The sequence below is a fragment of the Cebus imitator genome, unplaced genomic scaffold (genome assembly GCF_001604975.1).
Source record: "Cebus imitator isolate Cc_AM_T3 unplaced genomic scaffold, Cebus_imitator-1.0 Scaffold106, whole genome shotgun sequence".
Classification (NCBI taxonomy): domain Eukaryota; kingdom Metazoa; phylum Chordata; class Mammalia; order Primates; family Cebidae; genus Cebus; species Cebus imitator.
The window spans coordinates 4,851,732-4,878,242 of NW_016107421.1; the positions used below are offsets into that span (position 1 = coordinate 4,851,732).

The 26,511-nt window shown below is 35.3% G+C and overlaps 1 protein-coding gene across 1 annotated transcript in view; it reads left to right on the forward strand.

Moving 5' to 3' along the window:
• The window catches only part of RBM44 (RNA binding motif protein 44), a 43,055-nt gene that overhangs the window by 10,321 nt on the left and 6,223 nt on the right, over positions 1 to 26,511 (forward strand). Inside the window, exons 2-15 of the mRNA XM_017537800.2 lie at positions 635 to 725; positions 4,385 to 5,994; positions 6,259 to 6,317; positions 7,518 to 7,694; positions 8,402 to 8,585; positions 8,678 to 8,700; positions 9,066 to 9,150; positions 10,739 to 10,853; positions 11,574 to 11,702; positions 14,493 to 14,572; positions 14,676 to 14,749; positions 16,459 to 16,747; positions 20,678 to 20,823; positions 20,959 to 21,104. Coding sequence (XP_017393289.1) covers positions 653 to 725; positions 4,385 to 5,994; positions 6,259 to 6,317; positions 7,518 to 7,694; positions 8,402 to 8,585; positions 8,678 to 8,700; positions 9,066 to 9,150; positions 10,739 to 10,853; positions 11,574 to 11,702; positions 14,493 to 14,572; positions 14,676 to 14,749; positions 16,459 to 16,747; positions 20,678 to 20,823; positions 20,959 to 21,082 — 3,168 coding nt within the window. The 5' untranslated portion in view covers positions 635 to 652 and the 3' untranslated portion in view covers positions 21,083 to 21,104. The remainder of the gene's footprint in view (positions 1 to 634; positions 726 to 4,384; positions 5,995 to 6,258; positions 6,318 to 7,517; positions 7,695 to 8,401; positions 8,586 to 8,677; positions 8,701 to 9,065; positions 9,151 to 10,738; positions 10,854 to 11,573; positions 11,703 to 14,492; positions 14,573 to 14,675; positions 14,750 to 16,458; positions 16,748 to 20,677; positions 20,824 to 20,958; positions 21,105 to 26,511) is intronic.

Consider the following 26,511-nt stretch of genomic DNA (forward strand, 5'->3'; position numbering starts at 1 on the left):
TGAGCCACCGCGCCCGGCCCATCATTACCTTTTTCAAACAGTTTTTTGGAGTTATATTTACTGATTTGAATGATTTGTAGTAACCTTATCACGTGTTACAACCATCCCATCATAAATCTGTTTTAGAACATTTTTATCCCTCATGCCCATTTATAGCTAATCTCTCTTCCCACCCCCCACTGCCTATCCCAAGCAGCTGCTAATCTGCTTTCTCTCTATAAGTTTGCTTTAGTTAGATGTTTTATTTAAATGGAATCATACAATAGGTGATCTCTTTTATCTAGCTTCTTTCAGCATGTTTTTGATATTAACCCATGAGGTAACATATATCAATAGTTTATTTATTTCTGTTGCTGAGAGGTTTTCCATCATACGGATTTGCCATGTGATTGGTTTTTAATAAGTGTACATTTGTTTCAGAAGCTTTTTATCTAGGTTTGACATAAAAGAGGTGATATTATGGTCTTAAGACTATTTTTTGGATTTAAACTTAGTGTAGTGACTTAACACATTGGTTTTTTTAAAAAAATGTTCCTTGGAAATTTTAAAAGAACATGTCTTTTCTGTTTATTATGTAGTTGTCAGTTTATGATTTTTAAGTATAATAAAAGTTCAATATTTATATCTTTTCTAGATTATATATCTTCAAGTGATGCAGGCCACTGTAGTACTGGAGACAGCATCTGATAAAGGCTACCACAGTAATGGAAGCAACCTTCGGAAAGGTAAGGGTCTAGGCCACTTACCTTTATTCTTGCTTTGGAAGGGTGCTTAAATGTATTGTGCCAGACAGTTTGCCCTTCAAGGTGCTGCTTTTTAACTCTTCCTCCCTCTAAGGTGGTAAGATTCGTGTGTTTTTAACTTGCCAAATTGACTCAGGTGATTTTTGGTGGATCAGAGCAGTCTAGGCAGGAACTTTCAGGAAAATGGAAGATTTAGGAAAGGGAAAGTGAGCAGGAAGAAAGGATCTCTGTCCAGCCAGCCTTTCAAGAAACTGCTGACAGGTATAGCTACCTTCAGGGTGATAAGCAGAAAGTGAGCAGGCTGACTTCTGCTGCCCAAGTTTTATGTTTTCTTCTTCCCATAAATCTGAAATGTATTTTTCTTGGGTAATGGCAGAAAGAAAATAAGAAATAGCAAGAGTATAAAAAGCAAAATGACTAAATTTTATGTGCTTATGAATATATGTACCTTAAACTATTAAGAGGTATATATTCTAGATTAAAACAAAAACTATTCTACATTGTTCATGAGACACATTTAAAACAGAAAAGAAAGGTTTAAGATAAAAGGATGGACAAGTTAAGAAACAAATTAGCTTAAAAATTTAGGGTGATAGTAGTAATGAGTATAATCAATGCAGAAAGCATTGTAAGAAGATTAAGAGGGTCCAGTTACACAATGAAGATGTCAGTAATGAACCCTAACGGAATAAACCGTATACTTTCTATTCATATGTTAAATGTTGGAAATCTAGAGAAAGGCTTCTGGAGATTGGGCATGATAATGGTTCTCTATCTCAGTAAATCCTAATAGGATATTGTATGCAATTCAAAATGTTCCAAAAAAAAAACCTTTTAAAAAATTAATCTGTTGGAGAGAATGTAAAATAATTTTTAAAATAAAGGAAAAAACTTAACTTACCAGATATTAAAAAATCCCACGGTACTAGAATAATTAAAACAGTATAATACTGTTATACAAAAAGATAATAGGCTAATGGAACAGATAAATCGAAATAAATTCTTAGAAAATCATGAAACAGAAACAGGAGGTCTTCAGAATATGGTAAAAATGTTGTTTCACCTCAGAAGGAGAATAGTGGATTATTTGGCAAATGGTGTTAGGACAATTGACCATCCATTTTGGAAGAAAATTAAGTTAGAGTCCTACCTTATGCTAAAGAGAAAAATATATTCTGTATAGTGTAAAAAGACTAAGTGTTAACCCCCAGCCCACCCCCACACACAATTAGAATAAATTATAAGAGAACATTTTTATAATTGCTTGGTAGAGAAGGCCAAAGACACAAAACCCAGAAGTTACAGAAGACTGATTCATTTAACTAAATAACCTGTACAATTCTGATATGACAAGACACTATAAAAATTTAAAGCCAGGCAAACTACATGGGCGGCTGAGGCAGTAAGATTGCATGATGCAAGTCTAGCACCTGGGCAACATAGCAAGGCCCTGTCTCTTAAAATAATTTTTAAAAGTTAAAAGATAAGCAATAAACTAGGAAAATTCACTTACATTACAAATGTAAAAAAAAAAAACCAAAGAATTAGTATCTACAATGTCTAAAGGACTCCCAAACAACTCTCTTATCTTTAAACACATATTTATAACAGCTTACTGGACAGACACTCACATCTGGGTGTTTTATTACTAACCTCAGACTCTACTTGCCCAGGATTGAACTCATTATCCTCCTCCCCCTCCTTCTCATTTTTCCTCTTTACCTTCTAAATCTGCTCTTTACACAGTCCCTATCTCTTTAGCTCTGAATATTCCCATTCAACTATAGTACCAAGTTGTAAACATGTAAGTATTATCTTTGAGTGATATTTAAGTAGGTATTTATTGGCCATTTGGTAAGTCATGACATCAGTTTAGCTGATTGTGATCAACTTTTTAAGTGAAATAGAATAAAATAAAATAGGAATACCAGAATACATTGGACAAGGAATAATCACTGTTTTGTAAAATTTTTCTTTTACTTTTACACATACACATATGTATGTGTGTACTGGGTCATGATATAAAATGTAATTCCAATTATGATCTTAGTCAAAAAATCTTTTGAAAGCCACTGCTCTCTCTCTTCCTCTTACTATCATCTCTAATTGGCCACCGAGACTCGTCAGTTGTGGAACTCTCATACCAGTCTCTTCTTCAGTCCCACTTCTATACTCCTTTGGTACCTGCCTTTATTCTCCTCTTTCAAGTTTTTATTCTTTCTGTTGCCAGGACTGACTCAATGACTCAATTCCAGTCAAATGACTAACCTTTTAAGAAGCTTTCGGTGGTCTTTTGTTGCCTTAGAATAAGAACCAAACTCCTTAACACATCATAAAAGGCCTTTTTCAGTTCGTCATTCCTGTCACTCTCATAAGAGTTCTTTTACTACAGACAAGCTGGCTTACAATTTCCTGAAAATGCCATGTTCTTTCACACAGCGAACTGTAATTGTGTTGAGTTTGCCTAAAATAATTTTGTCTATTTTGCTTTAAAACACTTTTTAAATATAAAGTTTTTCTGAAGTCTGTTTCCCCTTTTTTCTCAAAAATTTACCTGCTCCATCAACACAACTCTGTCAGCACTTTTTTAAAAATACATTTTTGGTTGAGCGCAGTGGCTCACACCTGTAATGCCAGCACTTTGGGAGGCCAAGGTGGGTGGATCACAAGGTAGGAGTTCAAGACCAGCCTGGCCAAGATGATGAAACCCCCATCTCTACTAAAAATACAAAAAATTAGCTGGGCTTGGTGGTGGGTGCCTTTAATCCCAGCTACTCAGGAAGCTGAGGCAGGAGAATCGCTTGAACCTAGGAAGCGGAGGTTGCAGTAAGCTGAGATCATGCCACTGCACTCTAGCCTGAGTGACAGAGGCTCTGTCTCAAGAAAAAAAAAATTTACATTTTTGTGTGCTTATCATGACCATATGAAAACCATAAGCACTTAGGGACAACGTCTCTATCTTCTTTTTCTTTGTTTTTACAATGCCTAGGGCTAGCACTAGGAGGCACATAAAGATTTATTAAATAAATTTCTAAGAAAAACGTTTCTTATTAGACCATTTTACAAACTGGCTTCCCTATAAACAGTAAATTCCTTTCCATTGAAAGAATTCAAGAAAATCCTGCCTGTTGTCTTAGCTCAGGCTGCCATGACAAAATACCATAGAGTGAGTGGCTTAAACAACAGGCATTTGTTTTCTTATAGTTCTGGAGGCCGGAAGTCTGAGATCAAGGTCTCAGCATGGTCAGGTTCTGGTGAGAGGGTCTCCTCCTAGCTTGTAGATGGCTGCCTTCTTGCTGGCTGCGTCCTCACATGAGAGAGAAGGGTAGCAAGCTCTCTTGTGTCTCTTCTTGAAAGGACACTAATGCTATAATTAGGGTCTTGCCCTCATGGCCTCATCTAAACCTAATTACCTCTCAGAGTCCCCATTTCCAGCATATGAGTCTGAGTCTGGCCTTCAATGTATGCATTTGGGAGGACATAGTTCGGTTTTTAGCTGCTACTGCAAGGGATATTTGTCATGGATGATGTAAAAAGTATTCCTGCATTGGAAAGAGCTTAAATCAGATCATGTCTAAGGTTTTTCTAGGGTTTAGATTCTATAATGTTGCTGTTAATATTTTTATCCTTTTTTTAATCAGATAAACCTTCGAATCCTAAGAAAGAAAATTTGTCGTTATCCTCCAGTGGTTGTGATGAAGTCAAATTGACTTTTCCTCATGATGACTGGGATTCTTCGACACTAGAGCAAAGCGCTAATAATAAAGAAATTAGCAATATTGACAAAATGGATTTATTAGAACAATTTTTTTCAGTGAGTCAAGATACTAACAGAGAGAGTACTCACTTTCAGTCGAGTGAACTTGAAGACAGTACTGACTATGCTCTCTTGAATGAAACATATTCTATACATTATCCAGAGTCAAAACTAAAGAAGGAAAATCTTACTCCATTAAGTTCAGAATTAGATCCTGAAGTGCAGAAAAAAGAGGAGATGTTTTTTGATATTTTGGAATATCAAGATAAGACTGTTGGCTTGGAAAGAATCTACAATATTTCAGATACTAATTATAAAGAAACTGCTGAAGATATACAAAAGCATGATACAGATGAAGACTCACAGCAGGAATATCACAGTGCAGAAGAACAAGAATACATAAGTAACCATTTAACTTTTGACCAAACAAAAACATTAGGTATATGTAATCTGGAAGTTGTTGAATTAGGAAATTCAGGTTATGAAGTTAAATGTGCTAGCAATGGAGAAGATAATCGTGTTAACTCGGGAAGTGGTTCTATCATCTCTTTAGATTCACTTGATGTTTATGGACAAGAAAATTCACCTCATGTCTCCAAATTTCAGAATTCTGTTATGTTAAGGGAATATCATGACCTAAAGCATGAAAAGTGTAAGGAACAAGCGACTAGTTCAACGGGCCACATAGTTTTTGATAGCAGTGTACTAAGAAGCAATTCTCCAGGAAACCAGGAATCTCAATCTAAAAGTGGTTCCTTAAGCCCCCAAAAAGTATTAAAAATGAAAATTTATACTGAAAAAATGAAATCTCAAATAAATGAAAGTAAAGATTTTTATGGAAATAAAATTGTTGAGAAGAAAATATTACAGCACCTTGAAAATCCTAGCACATTACCACAACATAAAGCTTTAGAGACATTACGCCAACCCTGTAAAGACCATCAAACTTCCTGGCCCTCTGTTTTTGATGATTCAATAATTTCTTCCTGCGGATATTCACATTATAAAAGCCTGCTAAACGCCCCTGACTCAGCCTTAGATTTTTCTGTTACACTACCAAAGATTGCAGTCAGAGATAATCAGCCAAAAGAAGATAATAGCTCCCTAAAAGTTGCTAATAGCAGTACCACAAAGAAAACATGCTTTCACAATATGGAAGGAATGTGTACTAAATCAATGACAGATGGAGCAAGTTGTACAGTCACAATTAATCAGGCAGTGGACGTTAGCACTGATTTTAGGGCTTGTTTCACAACCAGCAGGGCAACAAGTACAAGACCTTCTGTAGTATCTACATCAAGCAACACGGAGGTAACAATGATGAATAAAAAACGACCTGATGAATGGCAAAATGAGAAACAGAAAAGTGTGGCTTGTGGTACAGATTGGTCATACAGTGAAGATTGTATAGATACACAGATGGCTATGACAACAGGATCAGGAAAATCTCCCTCAGTTGACAGTTTAAAACCTGTTGGAAATTTTCTAAATAAGGTAAAATCAATATGAGAAATAATAAAATTTAGTCTTCATAAAGAGACAGTGTATGCTAATGTAAATGTTTTTGGTTTGTTGAATTGTACTAAGGCTTTTGTTAGAAGATGCTAAATGAGGGGAAAGGTGTGTAAATTACCACCAGTTCTCTCATGGAAGCTCCTCCCACAAAATCCATTAGAAACTGAATTATACATTTTACTAGTTTGGAATTTCAGATATAACATAGGTTGTTTATAATTTAATTTTAAATCATGTTTTCAGGATTTCCTGGAATTAAGAAAACCGGTTGATATCACAGACCTAAAGAAACATCCTGAGAGGTATGTGAGATAAATAAGCTTACAGATATGTCTAGAAGAAAATATCAAAATAGTTGCTTTCTGTGTGGCATACTTACCCATATAGAATAATAGCTAAAATGGACTTTAAGATATCATCTGCTTCAACCGTTTACCTTCAGATAAATATTAAAACAATATAGAATATTAAAGCTCTTTATTTATTGAGATTTCAGTCTCAATTTCTTCAGAAACTCGTGGCATCTAATCTTTACTTGTTCAACCCAAATCCATACTGACTTAATTTTCCATTTTCCTTCATTTTATTCACCTGTAGACCAAAACAATTACCTTTGGAATATGTCATTTATTTGGAGAAGTAACTAGCTACTTTTACAGGAACATTTTAATCTTGATTTTAACTCATTACATAATTTGCTTTGCATTTATTAGATACTCTTGTAATTCAGAACACAGTGGAGAACAAGGAAGTGGGAGGGAGAGAAACAGGGAAGGTCTAAGAAGCCAAATTAGTTATCATACTCTGAGGTCATTTACTTTTTCCTTCATTTATTCATTCTTCTAATATGTTTAATCTGGTATTTCAGTTCTATAAAATTAAATAGAATAGTTCCTAGAAGCAGAACTATTGAGAATAGCTAGAAGTGGCAATTAGTAACAAGGGAAGACCTCCAAAAACTAATACTCAAAAAAAAAATATAGTGACTTGTGGCCTTTTGATATAATAGTACAGCAAAATATTTGCTTATGTTAATGACCCTTAATTATTAAGAAATATGTAAATTATTTTCTATTAAAATGACAGTATGTTTTAAGAATAACTTTCATCCAAAATGCTTATAACTTTAAAAAATCTTGGCCAAAGGTTGATTTAGGTTAAAAAAAATCCATTGATTCTGGACAAATAAGGTCATTTCCAAAACGACTTTATCCAGAATAAGCAATTCTTCAGAATAAACAATTCTCAAATTCATACTTTTTTGATAAAATAAAGTATGAATTTGAGAATTGTTTACTTCCTCGACTTCTAGAAGGAATATATTTAGCTTTAACTTCTTGTTTTCTGAAGTTGTTATATGTTCCTACAGCCTCTTCATCTTTAGTAGAAATTGATTTAAACTTGACAGGGAAATATTAAAAATTTAAAATCTGTTTCTGGAGGCATGTTATTACTGTAGAAAAATGTTTGAAATCTTACCTGATACTCTTTTATTTTTAAAGGGAAGTTCAACTTTTTAAAGATACGGAGAAGGATTTGCCGTCAATGTGCTGTCGGAAAATAAAGCAGAGAGCCGTAAAAGCAGAGCTGCAACTTTTAAATGTTCACTATCAGATGTGTCGTCGCCATTGTTGTGATATTTACAAACTTGTAATGGAAAATAGGGAAGGATTAAATAGGTGTTTATTAATTTTAAATGTTTTTTCTTAGAAATTTGTCACTAGCTTTAAGTTTATTCTAGAAAGTTTCTTTAAGTTTCCTTTTTGAAGAGTAAAATGAGGAGTAGATTGTTACTGGGTTTGTCAGTTAGCCTAAGGGTAAGAGAACCCTTGAGTTTCACAGAGGGGCCACAATGCATGGTTGGCATGACGAATCCAGTGGAAACATAGATTTGTTGTTTCTTTATGAAGTTCAAGTAAGGGTGAAATCAGGGTTTTGCATAACATGTTACCACACTTTCTCTCTGGCTTATGTGTTCAGAGTTATTTGTACTGCCCTTAGAAAAACACATTTACTGTGGTTCAGCTTTTCCTTTTAACTCAACATTTAAAAGAAAATATCTAAAGATCTAGTAAAATTAGAACCAAGTGGGGCTGGGCAAGGTGGCTTGTGCCTGTAAACCCAGCACTTTGGGAGGCTGAGGCAGGAGAATCACTTGAGGCGAAGAGTTCAAGACCAGCGTGGGCAACATAATGAGACCACTGTCTCCACATTTTTTAACAAATTAGCTGGGCATTGTGGCACACGTGTAGTCCTAGCTACTTGTGAGGCTGAGACAGGAGGATTGCTTGAGCACAGGAGTTCAAGAATCAAGTGTATAATACTAGTGTTAAACGGATGACTTGGGCCTAAATAATTTAGTTTCGTGCACTCAACTTTTGAACAGGAATTTATCAAGTAATTCTGCTACGAAGGAATTGGGATCCGCACTACTGTCTCTCTTGGGAGACTTAAAAGTTAAATATGTAAGTTTGAAAGAAAAAATACACCAGGGCATACCACTGGAAGAGCTGCCCCCACTGTCAGTAGAATCAAAATTATTATCTACCTTCTCTACTTTTGCTTCCAAGGTATGTATATATGTTTTAGGGATAAAAATTTTACTTCATCAAGACAGAAAACATTTTAAATAAATATTTCTTTTCCTGTTCTCTTTTTCCAGCTAATGAAAAAAGAAACACATGTGTGAGTTATGGTTTTATCTGATTTATAATTCATTAGATCCTAAATATTGTTTAATTCAGCTTACTTTAAACTTTATGTTTTGTTCCCTTTTTAGAACATTGATAAATGTTTTAATGAAGTGTTTATCACTTAATATTGTACAAATTTATGGGGTACATGTAATATTTTGTTACATGCACAGGGTATGTACTAATCAAGTCAGTATTCAGGATATCCATCATCTTGTGTATTTGTCATTTCTGTGTCTTGGGAACATTTCAAGTCCTCTCTTTTAGCTACTTGGAAATATACATTGTATTTAACTATAGTCACGCTACTCTTCTGTCAAATATTAGATCGTATTTCTTCTGAAGTGTTCTCTTTAGCTTTTCAGAAGCAGATGATCAACTAGATAATCAAAGGGCTCATGATGTTGATGTTTCTTCGAAACTAAAAAAGACACTCTCTCAAGTAAGGTTCCTGGAAAGTTCATCAGTGTAAATCTTTAATTGTATAGTTTAAGTAAAGTAAACTATAATTTTGAGAAACCCTGACATCTTCCCTTTCACTCAACTGGCTTACTTTGTGTACTACCATTTGAGGGATATAACTGATTATAATGATATGTTTATGTTGAATCCTGATCAAACAGATATCAACTGTGTATGTTGAGTAGGGTGAACATATAATTTACATCATGCCAGGAGACTTTTGAGTTTTAAAGAGTGTAATGGTAATTCTCTACAACAGTCAGTATAAACCTGGACTGTCCTAGGCAAACTATAATTTAGTGCCATCATCATGTTGAGCCAGTACAATTAAAACTAACGTTTTATACCTTCATCTCATGAGGTCAAGTAATAATTCAGTCATTTTAGACAGGGAAAAGTTATAATTTCTTCTTTACTGAAATGATGAAAATCATTTGTAAATGCGTGTCAGAGGTTTTCTCACTCACTCTTGTTTCTCCAAGAAAATGTTTGTCAGATGACAACCAAGAAGGAAGATTTAATCTATGTAAGAACATTCTGAAAATTACAAAGTGTTATGGAAACACTGACTCTATTCCATTATTGAGCAAGGAGGCAATGGAATAGAAAAGCTGGGGTTTAGTTTGCTTTTCTGACTTTGTTTTAACCCTGAGGTTTCTTTATTTGAGTAATATTAATCCCCCAAGATGAAATCCAAAGTTAAAAGCGAAATACTTGATTCAATAAAAGTAAATTACTTTAACATTGTCTATTCCATTGTTAATTTCTTTTTTAAAAAAAAATCTCAGTTATCCATGAAGAATTAACAAATCCAAAACTAGATTTTAATGTTTTTAATGGTAGCAATTGTATAACCTATTTATTTAGGGAGAACAATAAATTATTTTTTAAAGAATGAGATGCAGATATAATATAGTTTTTTATAATCTTGGTTTTGAGTACAAAACAATATCTATTTTAAGTTGGGATTACATTTTAATTCCTATCTCATTATATTAACTGGTAATGCATGAAACTTAGTATAGTGTTTGTAAATTTCAGCCATTCATGTACCACCTTCACAATTTACCATAGCCCTATATTACCTATGATGTTGCTTTGTATTTGTCCTTAAATTATTCTCTTTTTACATAACTTTAAATGTAAATAATAACTATTACATATAAGAAAGTAATACTGCTTCTCATAAATAAAAGATACACGTAAGCATACATTAAATATATAACTGTTAAAGGTTAATGTGATAAATATTTTATATATATCTCTCTCCAAAAATTATCTTGATTACTTCTCATGTATGTATGCCACACTTTGCCAAATAGTAGTATTAGCAGTCACTATACACAGAATGGATTCAAATTGTAATTCTTGTTAACTGTGTAACATGAGGCAACAAGTTACTTAGATTCTGTGTTCTCATATGTCAGGTCAGGTTGATAATGTTTTGCTTTCATAGCCCTCATTACTGTGAGGACTAAATAATGCCAGTGAAGAGTACCTGTCACATAGTAAGAGCCAAATCATTATTTGTCCTTATTTATTGTTGTTTTTATTATCTTAATCCTCAGATGTCTTTATCATCTGACAATAGTCATGCTGCACAAAGCATATCACCCAAGAAAGATGTCTTAAAAAATGGTGATATAAATGCAGACTTTAGTCAACTGAAACTTGATGATAAAGGTTAGTATAAAAATGGGTTATCTTGTATAGACGCTGGAAAACAAAATAAGGTTTAACATGCCGGTAATGTTCATTCATTAAATAAAAATAAATATTTTAAATTGACAGAATGGCATTCTGATTATAAATGTCAAGCATGTTCTTATTATTGCTACTTGACATCTTAAGGTTGCCTAATATAACTGACAATGCTGAATAATAATATGGACTTTTATTCTTCTGGTTCATGTCTCCAGTATGGAAATTCTCTCTTGTATCTAATTTGTATCTCTGTAAATCGTGTGTATTTTTAGCACATGAAAAGAGATTATGATCATTCCAAAAGATTATTAATTTAAGTCTAATGAAATAGGTGCAATACTGCTTAATTCTTTCAAAGAGGTTTCATGTTATTGCATATATAAAGATAATATGTCTTCACTAAAGGACAATTCAAAATGCAACTTATTACGGGTTTTAATAAGCTGGGAATAGTGTTTTCATTAAAGGAAAACTAGGAAACAGATCACTCAGACTGAAAGCAATTTTATTTGGTGACTGCTGAAAATCCTTCTCAGAGAATCTTTATGCTTGGTTCTCTTATTTTGCTAATATTTATCTTTAGATTTATATATAAAACTAGTAGTCATCATCATACTGCTGTATCCATGGTTTTTAGATAACTTTTCAGTTGTGTTGGACATTATATGAATTCATAGCTCATTGTGTTTAATGCCTTAGACTGCAGGCATTACCAAGAAATAAGTGAAGACTGGTTTGATGCTAAAGAAAACCTGACAGGAGTCGACATCTCAGGAACACAAGAAAATCAAATAGAACAAGACAGATGCAATCTGGACCTTACACTAGGTTGGTTCTCAATAATTTACTGAGAAATCCTAGCTTAGATTATTTGTAAAATAGTGCTTACCTGCTTCTGTGTTGTGTTGGGCAACTGAGCTGTTTTAATAATTTATTCCTGTTTTGGCTTTTCTTTATAAATATAAAAAATGAGGAAATTGTTCAGTTGGAGGTCAATTTTTTAAAGAGAAAAAAACTGTTAAAAGCTTAAATCCAAGATTTAGTTAACAGGTAGATACCTGCATTCTTCCCTTTGCTCTAGGCCAACATCAGCACTCCTGAGGGCATCATTTTCCTCTGAGCCCTCATCAGGCACTTTCCAGGCGTTGGTACATGGTGAATAAATCCAGCTTCCCAGTTACCATCAGGCAACGAGGTCTAGTCTGTCAAATTGGTGTTAATGATGAACTCTTACTTCAATAATTTTAGGGATGTTTTCATTTTTAGATAGTCCTTAATTGCTTAGAATAGTTACAATTTTCTCTAGTACCTGTGATTACTGTCCTTCTATCATTTCTAGTGAAGTTTATGCTACCTTTCCTTATTTTCTCTGGATCTTCTGTGGATTTTTCTTTTATTTTCCATATCAGCATTGGTTTTATTGTTTTTTCCTGCTTGTATAAATAATGCTTATCATGATTTAAATAACATTTTAAAATATAGGAAAATTAAAATTAACTGAAGTTTCTCCAACGCAATAATCACTGTGAATATTTTAATGACCAATTTTATGCATTTTGTTATGCATATATTTAATACACATATCCAATTTAAATTAAATGGCATTATATGCTCTAGTTTTGGGGTTTTGTTGTTGTTGTTTTTTGTTTGTTTTTTGAGATAGAATCTCACTTTGTCACCCAGGCTGGAGTACAGTGGCACTATCTTGGCTAAATGCAACCCTCCTGCCTCAGCTTACAGGCACCCACCACCACACCCAGCTAATTTTTGTATTTTTAGTAGTGATGAGGTTTCGCCAGGCTGGTCTTGAACTCCTTACCTCAAGTGATCCACCCACCTCCTGAAGTGCTGGGATTACAGGCGTGAGCCACCACACCCAGCCCCATATCATCTAGTTTTATTCTGTTTTTTTTCTGCCCTCGTGTTAGTTTTCTTCATGTCACTTGTCACAATACTGTGTGATTTGCTTACTTGATATATTGACTGACTTCCCATCCTCTCATTGGTTCAGTGAGCTCAGGGATGTTTATATATTTTGTTTACTGCCTATCTCCAGTGCCAGGTACGCCATGCAGCTCATTTAGATATTTCATAGATACTTTGTATTGAAGTAGTGAAAGTGAGGTGATGGGCATAATGTCTTTTGATACTTATTTACCCTTTTTAACTGTACTGTAGCTCATTACTCCCTCCTCATTCCAATGTAAAAATATAAAGGTAGGTGGTTTTGCAATTTTTCCTTTAGAATACATCATGATTCAACGAGATTAACAAATGAAGTAAGTTAAGTTAATGAAGGTTAGGTATTATTACCTAAAGATGACAGTCTCTCCCTGGATTCCAGCTCCACCACTTACTAGATTTGTGACCTAAACTCCTGAGACCTCAGTATCCTTATCTGCAAAATGAAAATAATAATAGCTACCTTGTGGTGTAAGAATTACATGAGATGATGTGTATAAAGTGCTTGCCATAGTGCCTGGAGCATCAGAAACACTGGATAAGTATTAGGCTATTCTTATATTATTACTTAATGAAAAAAAATAAAAATCGCACAGCTCCTATTATTATATAAAAATTATAAAGCACATACATAAAAGCTACTTTAGGATTCATTCAGCAAATATTTGTGTACTCCCTATGTGTCAGGTATAGGATTTGCTAGTAATTTGAATCTCCATTCAGTAGATCCTTTTTGATTTCGGGTTCTCTTCACAATAGAGACTATGAAAATGTACTCTAAGAATTTTGAATTTTTTATCAAGAAACAAGTGTATCTATAATCCTAGTATTTGTAGTTTGGAAAATCATGCTGCCTAACTCAAGATGTCTCCCCCCTTTTTTTACAAGCTACATATTATTAAAAGCTACATATTATAATACCTGCTATAGATCCTGGTCCAATTAAAAGGTTTTCTTGGTATGATGTTTCCACAGCAAGGGAATGTGCATAATCAGAGCTCTCAGACCACTAGCTGTAGCCTGCATTAACACTAGGGAGTTAAGATCCTGTGTGTGGACACGGTGTTCTAGATAGCACTTCTAGATAGACAAATGAAAGACAATCCACTGCAGATTGAAAATATTTTTAAGAGCCTGTATTAAATATGTACAGACTTTCTGGGAGGCTCATTATTTCCTAAACAATACAGCATAACAACTATTTACATTGTATTAGGTACTATAATTAATCTAGAGATGATTTAAAATATATGGAGGAATGTGGGTACGTTATATGCAAACACTATGCCATTTTACATTAAGGGACTTGAGCAATCTTCAGGCTGTCCTGGAACCAGTCTCCCAGGGATACCGAGGGACAACAATTACAGTAACTGATTACTTTGTTTAGATGTAATTTACCCATTTTTGAGCTACAAGAGACTTAACTAACCCAACATCTTTATTTTTTAAGATGATATGATTAAGGCCCAGAAATCTTAAAACTGTACTGCAGGCACTTAGTCCTCAGTCTAGAAGTGCTGATAGTTGCTGATAACTTTATAATAAACTTTGGGTTAGTAAAAAGGAAACATAAAATATTTCACAGTGCTCACATTTTCTCTGACACATCAGAACAAAAAGGATCATTTCTGTTACCTGTTTTTCTCTAAGCAGAAATGAAGAATGTTGAACCCTCACGAAGAGAGAAAGGTTATTTGATACATGTTGGTGGCCTCTGTCCTTCAGTATCTGAGGTATGCCAGGATTTTTTTTTTTAGCTTCATTTTCAAATTTATTAATTGTTCATATTTTGCTGTTTTTTCTATCTTTCACAAACTTTTATTTCTCTTATTTTAGGCTGATTTAAGGTCTCATTTCCAAAAATACCAAGTTTCCGAAATTTTTATCTGTGATTCTTCTACTAATTACAGGTGTGTTTCCCAATTTTAATCAGTGTGCATTACTATGTGTCTGCTGTTTGACAGAGGTTCTATACCAGATACCAGCCACAGTGGTGATAAAGTCAAGGGCTATTCTCACAGGGTTGCACAGGTTAGGAAAGGGTATACATGGACAAAAAGCTGCAATCTTGAATTGTTGCTGTTCTTAACTAGATCTTTTTTCAATATACTTTATGACTTGTTAATGGTATACAGGAGAGTTATTGATTTTTGTATACTTTATCTCGCTACATGCCATTTTGTAGGGAAGTAGAGCACATTAGGTAAAACAACAGCTTCCGTAAATACATAGCATTGGTTCAATTCCAGCTCTGTCAACAACTTGGTTAATAAATTTGGGCAAGTTACTTAACCTTTCTGTACCTCAGCCTCTTCATCTATAAAGTGAACATAATAATACTACCTCGATAGCATTGCTGTGAAACTATTGCAAGTAAAATATGTGAAACACTAGGAATAGAGCCTGGCGCATGGTAGGTGCTCAGAAAACTGGATTTCATTTTACTATTTCTGATTTCAAGTACTTTTTAGTTGAAACTTTTTATATATTTCAGGTAGCCAGCTACCTCATCTACATATAATCACTTTGAGCATGTATATGTTGCCGCTTTCTGTTTTGTGACATTCCCAGATCATTCAAAAGTATTAAATAACAATGGTGATAGCTTAATGGACATTTTTTTGCTGTTTATTACTAAAAGTGATAGCTATTTATTTCAGATATAAAAAATTTTATCAATTAAGAAAGGATCCTATTTATAGTTGGGGTTGCAATTTATTAAAAATATGTGTCTTAAGTCAAGTCATATAATTGTAAGATAATTGTTTAGCTGTAATTATTTGACCTGTTGATATGATGTTAATACATTTCATTATATTAAAGTAGTATTGTAATCCTAGGAGTATTACTTGATATGAAAGATTCTTTTAATATCTTGTTGAATACTTTTTTAAAATGTGATTTTTTTCTTACTGGAACTATTATGCATTCTGTATAGAAATTTAGAAAATACAGTTAAATGCAGAAATACAAGGAATTCATAAAAATTTATCCAGAGTCCCATCATTGGAAAACAGCTACTTTTCCCAGGATTTGGTATATATCCTTCCATTGATATGGTCTAGAGCTGCTGCTTTTGTAAGAATAGCTGTTGCCCAGCTTTCTTGTATACATAGTTAAAATTCTGATGAGATTTTCCAACTCTTTTTTTGTCTATATTTCCCCACTACAGGGTCATAAAGATATACTTTTATATATTATGCTAAATATTTAAAATTTTGCCTTTCACATTTAAGCCTTTAAGTTATCTGAAGTTTATGTTTATATGTAGGGATTAATTTTAAGTTTTTTAGTTGCAGATAACCAGTTGTCCCCAGACCACTAATCCATGCAACTCTATCATATATTAGCTTTGCAAATGTTTTACAGTAGATTTTAATATAAAATAGGAGATAATGTATAAGAAATGTTTTTCTTTTATTTCTCATCTTTAACTTGGTTTTTATTTAGTTATCCTAAATAAATATGCTTCCTAATCCCAAGGTAAGTACAGCAACCTTTTAATTTTTAAAAGCAGTTATTCTTGTGAAAAACGTATTTGCGTCAATAGTTACAAAATTAAGTTTGACATAATTTGAAGTCATTAACAACCTTTTGGTTTCCTGCTTTTATGTTTTAGATATGCATCTCTTGCTTTTACAAAACACAGTGATGCAAAGATGGCTGTGAAAGAAATGAATGGGATAGAAATAAATGGAAAATCAGTAAATGTGCGGCCTGTTAAAACTCCTGGAGAATATACGTCACCACTTTCCTCCAAAAATGGGAATAGAATTAATTCAAATAATTTGGAGAAAAGCACCAACAAAGAAATCCACTCAGCCTTCTCCATTTCTAGATTGCCCAGAACTAGGCCACGGCAGCTGGGATCTGAGCAAGACAGCGAGTGTTTCCCTTCCAACCAGGAGGTTAGTGTTTTTGATAGATCCCTAAAATGGTCTTTGTACATGTCATATTGCTGTAAATAGCTTTGTAGAATATATAACTTCAATATGCAGTCTTGAAATGTGAATGACAGCATTAATCTGAATTGTGGGGTTTTTGTTTTTGAAACAGAGTTACACTCTTGTTGCCCATGCTGGAGTGCAATGGCGTGATCTCGGCTCACTGCAACCTCTGCCTTCTGGGTTCAAACAATTCCCCTCCCTCAACTTCCTGAATAGCTGGGATTGAAGGTGCCAGCCACCACACCCAGCTAATTTTTGTATTTTTAATAGAGACAAGGTTTCATCATGTTGACCAGGCTGGTCTCAATCTCCTGACCTCATGATCTTCCCACCACAGCCTCCCAAAGTGCGGGAATTACAGGTGTGAGCCACCGCGCCTGGCCAATCTGAACTGTTTTTAACCTTGAATCCACCCTAACCTGCTTTTGTACAACTCCAGTTGTTCCTGGAGGGAAATCTAGGTCTTTGTAGACCGAGCTAACAAATATCTCATTTTAACTAGGCCCTCTGCCAATCCTTTACAGTCTTTTTATTACTACTCTATAAGTAATTATAATTTCTTCATTATTTTTCTTTCACAGCTAACCTTATCTCATAATTGTTAAAACCATAAAATGTAGTCATTTTACTTTCATATATTCTCATGTCTATCTTCTTGAGGTAAACACCCTGTGAAAAGTAGTATAGTTTGCCTTGTTCACTCTTCTCTCCACTGCTCAGCAAATTGTCTGGAATCCCATAGGCATTACACATATATTTTTTTAAAAGTTTACAGACAGTAAAATTCAATACTTATTGGTGTCTGTAATTTTAGACAAATTCATATAGGCAAGTCGCCACCACCTTATAAGCAAGATTCAGAACAGTTCCATCATTCCAAACAATTGTCTTGTGCTCTGATCTGTTTCCTAATCTTAAAAGTACCTTTTTCAGGCCGGGCGCGGTGGCTCACGCCTGTAATCCCAGCACTTTGGGAGCCCGAGGCGGGTGGATCACGAGGTCAAGAGATCAAGACCATCCTGGTCAACATGGTGAAACCCCGTCTCTACTAAAAATACAAAAAATTAGCTGGGCATGGTGGCGCGTGCCTGTAATCCGAGCTACTCAGGAGGCTGAGGCAGAAGAATTGCCTGAATCCAGGAGGCGGAGGTTGCGGTGAGCCGAGATCGCGCCATTGCACTCCAGCCTGGGTAACGAGAGCAAAACTCCGTCTCAAAAAAAAAAAAAAAAAAGTACCTTTTTCAGAATGTTATATAAATGAAATATACTGTGTATCCCTATTAGTCTGGCTTTTTTCACTTAATGCATTTGAGATTGATCCATGTTGTTGTGTATATTACCATTTTTTTCCTGTTCATGTTGTGTCCATTTTTATTCAGCTGTTTATTATTTTTAATTTTTTAATATTCTGATTATAAGTCCTTTACCAGACAGATAGGTGATTTGCAGATAATTTTTCTCACTTCGTGCCTTGTCCTTTCATTCTCTTAAAAGTGTCTTTCTCAGAACAGGGATTTTTAGCATTTATGAAGTATAATTTATTTTTTCTTTTATAATGTATGCTTTTAGTGTTGTAGCTAAAAAATCTTAGCATAATCTAAGATCACAGAGAATTTGAGTTAATTTTTATATATTGTTTCAGGTATTTGTTGAGGTAGTTTATTTGCATTTGTTTCTGTTTTGAATATAGTATAATTCCAGCATCATTTGTTGAAAAGATGATCTTATTTCTGTTGAATTGCCTTTGCACCTTGGTAAAAAAATCAGTTGATCATGTTTGTGTGAGTCTATTTCTAGATTAGAACTGTTTCATTGAACCGATTGTCTCTTTCCACCCTTGGTACACTGTCTTCATTACTGTAGCTTCATAGGAAGTTTTGAGATCAGGTGGAATGAGTCTTCTAAGTTTATTCTTTTTCAGAATTATTATGACTATTTAGTTTCTTTGCCTTACTGGATATTTTTATAATTCACCTATTTTTATAATTTTTGTCTACAGAAAACAAAATCCTAATTGGATTTTTACTGGGATTATTTTGAACCTACAGATCAGCACAAATCCCTTTTAATAACTGGATGAAAGAATAAATACTTGTTGAATAAATGAGTTTAATTTTTGTCTCGAACTCTTGGGGCTCAAGCGATCCTCCCACCTCAGCCTCCAAAGTAGCTGGGACTGCAGGTGTGCCATCATGCCCAGCTAATTTTTATATTTTTTTTCTGTAGAGACCAGGCTGTGCTATGTTACCCAGGCTGTTCTCAAACTCCTGTCCTCAAGTGATCCTTCTACCTTGACTTCCCAAAGTGCTGGGATTACAGGTGTGAGCGACCACACCCTGCTAATTACACATGCTTTAGACAGGAAATTGAACTGATCCAGGCGGTGGTTTTGATGTTCACTAGCTCAGGCAGCAACACTCTTGGTCCTGTCAGCTGTGGCACTGGTCCATGGGGTTGGGAGAGGGACGTTATAAAAAGGGCCCTACAGGCTATTGGTAAGACTATATGGATAGGGAAGCTCCTGTAACCATCTTAGTTAAACTATACTCTTAAGTTCTCTTTTCCTTCTGGCAATTTCTTGTTATCTTGTTCTTTTTTTGATTCTCAACATTTATTTATTTTCATTCATTTAGAAAATATTGATTGTCTACAATGAGAGGCAGAATCATGGTGATTAAGAAAAATTCTTAGATTTATAACCTGGCTGTGGCACCTACTCATCGTGTGATTCTGAGAAATTAACCTAAACTTTCCGTTTCTGAGCTTTCTTATTTTAAAATGGAGATAAGAGCCCTTACCTCACAAATGTTGAAAAGCTTAAATGAGCTTAATATAAAAAATTTTTAGAACAGCGCCTACCATGGAAGATGTACCCAGAAAATATTAGCTGTTGTTATTACTTACGAATAATTTGGCTTTTTCTTGGAGAGTACATTCTTTCTGTTGTTTCACCTGTCACTTAAACTATTGTATCCCAAATTTTTATTTACCAAATAAACAGTTATTACATACCAAGTGTGTACACTATTCTAGGCACTGGGAAAGCAACAATGAATGAAACAGACAAAAGTCTGTGCTCCTAAGGAGCTTAAATCTAGTGGGGGAGATAAGGCAATAAGCAAGCAAGTGAGAGATACAATATTCTGATGTGAAAGGTCTAAATATTATGTGTCTTGCCCTGACTTTTTATCGAGGCTTCAAAGCTGAGTCCTTTTTTTGTTGAACTTTTATGGGATTTACAGTGGTTTTCTACAATTTATAGCCTACTTGCATTGCTAACAGTAACTAATTGGTCATTTTAATTTTGTCTCTTCAAAAATGAAGAGGGCTCTGTTTTCTATCACTAGTTTTTCCCCCACAGCATATGGTACATTTCTGGGCGTACAGTTTGTATTCATTACATATGGTATATAGTAAATATGATGTAAAATATTTCTAATTACTGCGTAACCTTTCTTAGTCAAGTTGGTTAAGAGAATTAAGCCTTACTGCCCTAAGCCTAAAACGTTTATTTAATGAATGAATCTCTCTCCTATGCATCTAAAATGGAACTATTTATGTCCTATCTTTGGGAGAATTGAGAAAGTAGTTATATCATTCTCTGTGTTCTGTGGTTCAGATGAGGAATCTGGTTGAGAAAGGCTTATTTAGGCATAGCCTCATATACTTTATTAGTAAGAAAAAATGTTGGGTATGTTTTTTAATACTTGGCCCTGAAACACAGCTCAAGTAAATGCAATTAGTACAAATAATCCTAAGTTAGAGTAAATTTTTAAGAAATTTTTATGTTATTTTAATTTTCAAATATATTATCATTGAATAAGCTGTATTGTCTTTATTTATACAATGGTCCTTACTGATTTTAAGAAAACTTCTAAAATGCTTATTTAGGGTGTCAAGAAGAATTGTAAGCAAATTGAATCTGCTAAATTATTGCCTGATACACCTGTTCAGTTCATACCTCCAAATACATTGAACCTTCGTAGCTTTACCAAGATTGTGAAGAGATTGGCTGAATTGCATCCAGAAGTCAGCAGGTAATAACCAGAATTATATTTTAACTAGTTTAAAACTTTTGTGTAAAAATATAGTTTAATTTAATAACTTAGACATAATCAGAATGTGTTCTTTTGGAAAAGACAAATATTCATGTATGTTTTCCTTTCGCATAGAGACCGTATTATAAATGCGCTTCAGGAAGTGAGAATAAGACATAAAGGTTTTCTGAATGGCTTAACTATTAATACTATTGTGGAAATGACTTCATCTGTTCTGAAAAACTCTGCTCCCAGTTAGGAATTTAGAAAACAATAAAGAGGTAAAGTAATCATATTCTTTCATATTTGAATATTACTTAAAATTTATAAGCTATTGATTTCATTTTCTTTTTACATAAAAAGCATATTAAATTTAAAATAATATAATCACAAAATAATAATATGAAACCTAAAAACAAACATACTGGAATTACTTAACTATTAATGCAAAACTAATTACCGTAAAATTGACTGGCTTAAACAACACTCAGAAACTCACAGTTTGCAGATCAGGATTCAGGAGTGACTTAGCCAGGTAGCTTTAGCTCAGGGTTTTTCATGTTGCAGTCAAGATGTTGGCCTGGACTGTAGTCATCCCGAGGCTTGACTGAGATCAGAGGATCTGCTTCTCAGGGGGCTCATTCACATGTCTGTTGGCAGGAGGCTTCAGTTCCTCACCACAGAGGCCCTTCCACGAGGCTCTTCAAATGTCTTGATACCATGGCAGCTGGCTTCCCCTAAGCCAGAGAGAGCAGGATGGAAGCTGCATTGTCTTGTCATATCTCCCCTCAGTAGTCACAGATATTACATTTTTTACATATTGAAGGTATGTGGCAACCCTGCATCACGCAAGTCTATCAGTGCCATTTTTCCAACAACCTGTACTCACTTTGTGCCTGTGTCACATTTTGGTCATTCACACATTTCAAATTTTTTTGTGATGCCTCTTATGGTTATTGTGATCAGTGATCTTTGTTACTATTGTAATTATTTTGGGGCACTTTCAACTGCACCCATATAAAACAGTGGATTTTATAAATGTGTATGTTCTGACCACTCCATTGACTGGCTGTTTCCCCATCTCTTTCCCTCTCTTTGGTCCTCCCTATTCCTTGAGACACAGTATTGAAATTAGACCAGCTGATAACCCTACAGTGGCCTGTAAGTGTTCCAGTGAAAGGAAGACTCACATGTCTCTCATTTTAAATGGAAAGCTAGAAATGATTAAGCTTAGTGAGGAAGGCATCTCAAAAGCCAAGATAGGCTGAAAACTAGGCCTTTTATACCAGTTAGCTAAGTTGTTCGTTGTTGTGAAGCCGACAAGGAAAAGTATTACAAATGCTACTCCAAAGAACACAAGAACGATAACAAAATGGAACAACCTTATTGTTAATATGGTGAAAATTTTAGTGGTCTATATAGAAGATCACAGCAGCCACAACATTGCCTTAAGCCAAAGCCTAATTCAGAGCAAGGACCTCTTTTCCGTTATTTGAAGGTGATGAGAGAGGGGAAGAAGCTGAGGAAGAAAAGTGTGAAGCTAACAGAGGGTTAGATTAGTTCATGAGGTTTAAAGAAAGAAGCCATCTTTTTGTTTTTGTTCCTGAGATTTTAGTGCACGCATCACCCAAGCCCCGAGCAATGTACGCTATACCCAATGTATAGTCTTTTATCCTTCACCCCACTCCCACCCTTTCTCACAGTACCCAAAGTCCAGTGTATCATTCTAAAAAGCCGTCTTTCTAACAAAAGTACATTGTGAAGCAGCAAATGCTGATATAGAAGCTGTAGCAAGATGCCCAGAAGATCTAGGTTAGATAATTGATGACAGTAGCCACACTCAACAGCAAATTTTCAGTGTAGAAGAAACAGCCATCTGCTGAAAGAAGATGCCTTCTGGGACTTTCACAGTGAGAGAGGAAAAGTCAATTCCTAGCTTCAAAGGACAGGCAGGTTCTCTTGTTAGGGGCTAATGCAGCTGTTTACTTCTAAGTTGAAACTGATGCTCATTTACCATTCTGAAAATCCGAGGGCCCTTAGGAACTACACTAAATCTACTCTGCCTTCACTTTATGAATGGAACAACAAAGCCTGGATGACAATACATCTGTTTATAGCATGCAGGTTTTTGGGTTTTGTTCTTTTTTTAAGGGCAGTGTATTGCTATCACCCAGGCTGGAGTACAGTGACACAATCATAGCTCACTGCAACCTCAAACTCCTGGACTGAAAGGATCCTCCTGCCTCAGTGTCCTAAGTGCTAGAACTACAGTAGGTGCACACCACCATGCCCTGCTACTTTTTTTTAAATTTCAACCTTTTGTAGAGACAGGGTCTCTCCTATGTTACCCAGGCTCACCTCTCTTACCCATATTCCTGGCCTTAAGCAATTCTCCCACTTCAGCCTCCCAAAGTGCTAGGGATTACAGGCATGAGCCACTTTGCCCAGCCTATAGCAGGGTTTACTGAATCCCTGGGATCAAGTAATCCTCCTGATTCAGCCTCCCTCAGTAGTTGGGATTACAGACACAAGCACATACCACCATGCCAGGCTAATTTTTTTTTTAAGAGATGGGGTCTAACCATGTTATCCAGGCTGGTTTACTGAATCTTTCAAGCTCACCATTGAGACCTACTACTCAGAAAAAAAAAAAAAAAAAGATTTCTTTCAAAATATTATTGTTCCTTGACAATGCATTTCGTTACCAAGAACTCTGATGGAGATGTACAAGGAAATTAATGGGTTGTTTTCATGCCTGCTAACACAACATCCATTCTGCAGCCCATGGATCAAGGAGTAATTTTGACTCAAGTCTTAAATATTTTAAAATATATTTCATAAGGTTATAGCTGTCATAGCTGATTCGCTGATCGATCTGGGCAAAGTAAATTGAAACCTATCTGAAAAGGAGTCATCATTCTAGATGCCATTAAGAATATTTATTTTTATAGGAGAAGGTAAAAATATCAACATTCACAAGAATTTGGAAGAAGTCGAATCCAACCCATAGATGACTTTAAGGGGTTCAAGACTTCAGTGGAGGAAGTAACTGCAGATGTGGTAGACATAACAAGACAATTAGAAGTGGAGCCTGATGATGGGACTGAATTGCTACAATCTCGTGATCAAATTTGAATGGATGACAAGTTCCTTATTGTGATGAGCAAAGAAAATACTTTCTTTTTTTTATTATTTGTTTATTTTTGTAGAGCTGAGATCTTGTTATTTTGCCCAGGTTGGTTTCAAACTTCTGGCCTCAAGCAGTTGTCCCACCTCAGCTTCCCAAAGTGCTGGGATTACAGGTGTGAGCCACTGTGCCCTGCCCAGAAAATGCTTTCTTGCGATACAGTCTACTACTAGTGAACACGCTGTGAACATTGTTGAAATAACAAAGGATTTGGAATAATACATAAACTTAGGTGATAAAGCAGTGGCAAAGTTTGAGGGGATAGAATACCCAATAGGTAGTTTAAAAAAAAAGTTTGAGGAAATTGACTCCAATTTTGAACTCCTACTCTGAGTAAAATGCTATCATACCGAATCTCCAGTTACAGAGAAATCTTTTGTGATTGAAAGAGTCATTTGATGCCGCAAACTTCATTGTTGTCTTAGTTGCCACAGCCACTCCAGCCTTCAGCATGATGTGAATACATCAGAGAAAAACTGCTTGAAAAATCAAAGCCAAAAAGAACTATAAAGCAGCTGGAGGGAGAAAGTTTAAGAGTGCAGATTCCAGCTGACTCTCAACAGAAGTCACCAGATAATTCTCCAAGCCCAAAGCTCTAGGCCTAGGAAAAGAACTTCAAAAATAAATGTAAAATCACTAATTATCATGCAACTGAAAAAAGCTAAGATAATTTGTTACTTTAGAAGAAGCCCTGTTTGAAAGAAAATACCATAGTGTTCTCTGGGGAAAAAAAGTGATCTTAATTAAAAGGTCAGAGGTATAGGAGAAAGGAAGATCAAGAATAATAAATATGTGGTATGTCTCAATCAATACTGACTTTATAAAACAAAAATAATGGTGTTTTATAGGTTCTAATAGAATTAAAATACATGATAACACTAATATATAAGTTGAGAGGGGATTAAGTATTCTTCCTATTCTAAACACCTTGCAGTTTGGCAAGAGGCTAAGATGTTCTATGTTGAGGTACTCAAGACCACCCCAAGCTTTATTATATGCTAGGAGGACTCACATAACTCAGTATATAGATGTAGTCATGGCTATGATTTATTCCAATAACAAAATACAAAGCAAAATCAGCAAAGGGAAAAGGTACATAAGGTGAAGTCTGGAGGAAACGGGCTTCCAAGAGTCCTCTTCCAGTGGAATCACACAGGATGTGCTTAATTACTCCAGTAATGAATTGTGACACTATCAAATGTTGTCTACTGGGGAAGCTTACTAAAGACTCAGTGCCCAATGATTTTATTGGGGGTTGGTCATGTAGTTGCCCTCTGCTTAGTACATACTATAGTCCCAGGCTCTCAGGGAGCTATGATTCAGCATAAACCACGTTGTTTGTACAGCAGTTTTAGTATAGTGAGGCACTCATCACTTCTGGAAATGGTGGGAACTACCCCAGCCCCCAATCCAAGTTTCTAGATACCAGCCAGAGGCCAACCTTGGTAGCAGGTCTTTCTAAGGATGGCAGCCTCAGGCCTGCTACATTAACTCTCTTTCTACACATGTGCCAGCTGATGTAAGAACAAAGAAGCTATGTTGTAAATTTGGGAGCAACTACTAAAAGAACAATTTTTAAAAGCACACAGAAAGTGAAGTTGGACCTTTACCTTACACCGTATCCAAAAATCAACTCAACATGAATCAACAACTGAAACGTAAGAGTTAAAATTACAAAACTTTTAGAAGAAAACAGTGAAAAACCTTCGCAGCATTGGATTTGGCACTGATTCAGATATGACAACAAAAGCACGGACAACAAAAGAAAAGATAAATATATTAGAGAGAGATCCAAGATGGCTGATCACTAGCAGCTCGGGATTGTAGCTCCCACTGAAAGAGCAGAGAACGAGAGGACACCACACTTTCAGATCAATTTTTGTTGCTCACACACCAGGAGATTCCCAGCGGAGGAGCCCCACGTGTTGCCAGCGCGACTCTTGAGGCCAATGAGGCGGTTTTGCCGCTGCCTTGGAGCAGCGGTTCTTGGTGCAGAGTCAGAAAAGCACCATCAATCTTAAAGCCGCCGTTTTGGCCAGCACAGTGGGTTGCTCAGATTCTACCGCCGGGAATCAACAAGTTGGACGTCCATTCAGAAACCCAACTATAAAGACGGTAATTATAAAGACCACGGATGGATAAATTTATAACGAAGGGAAGAAACCAGCCTAAAAAGGCTGAGAATACCCAAAATCAGAATGCCTCTCCCTCTACAGGGGATCACAGTTCCTCATCAGCAACGGAACAAGGCCTGATGGAGAAAGACTGTGTTCCATTAGCAGAAGCAGACTTTAAAAAGTGGATGATAAGAAACTTCTGGGAATTAAAAGAATTTGTTCCAACCCAATGCAAAGAAACTAAGAACTTTGAAAAAAGGTTTGACGAAATGTTAACAATAACACACAATTTAGAGAGGAATATAAGTGAATTAATGGAGCTGAAAAATACAACACGAGAACTTCGCGAACTATGCACAAGTTTTAACAGCCGAATTGATCAAG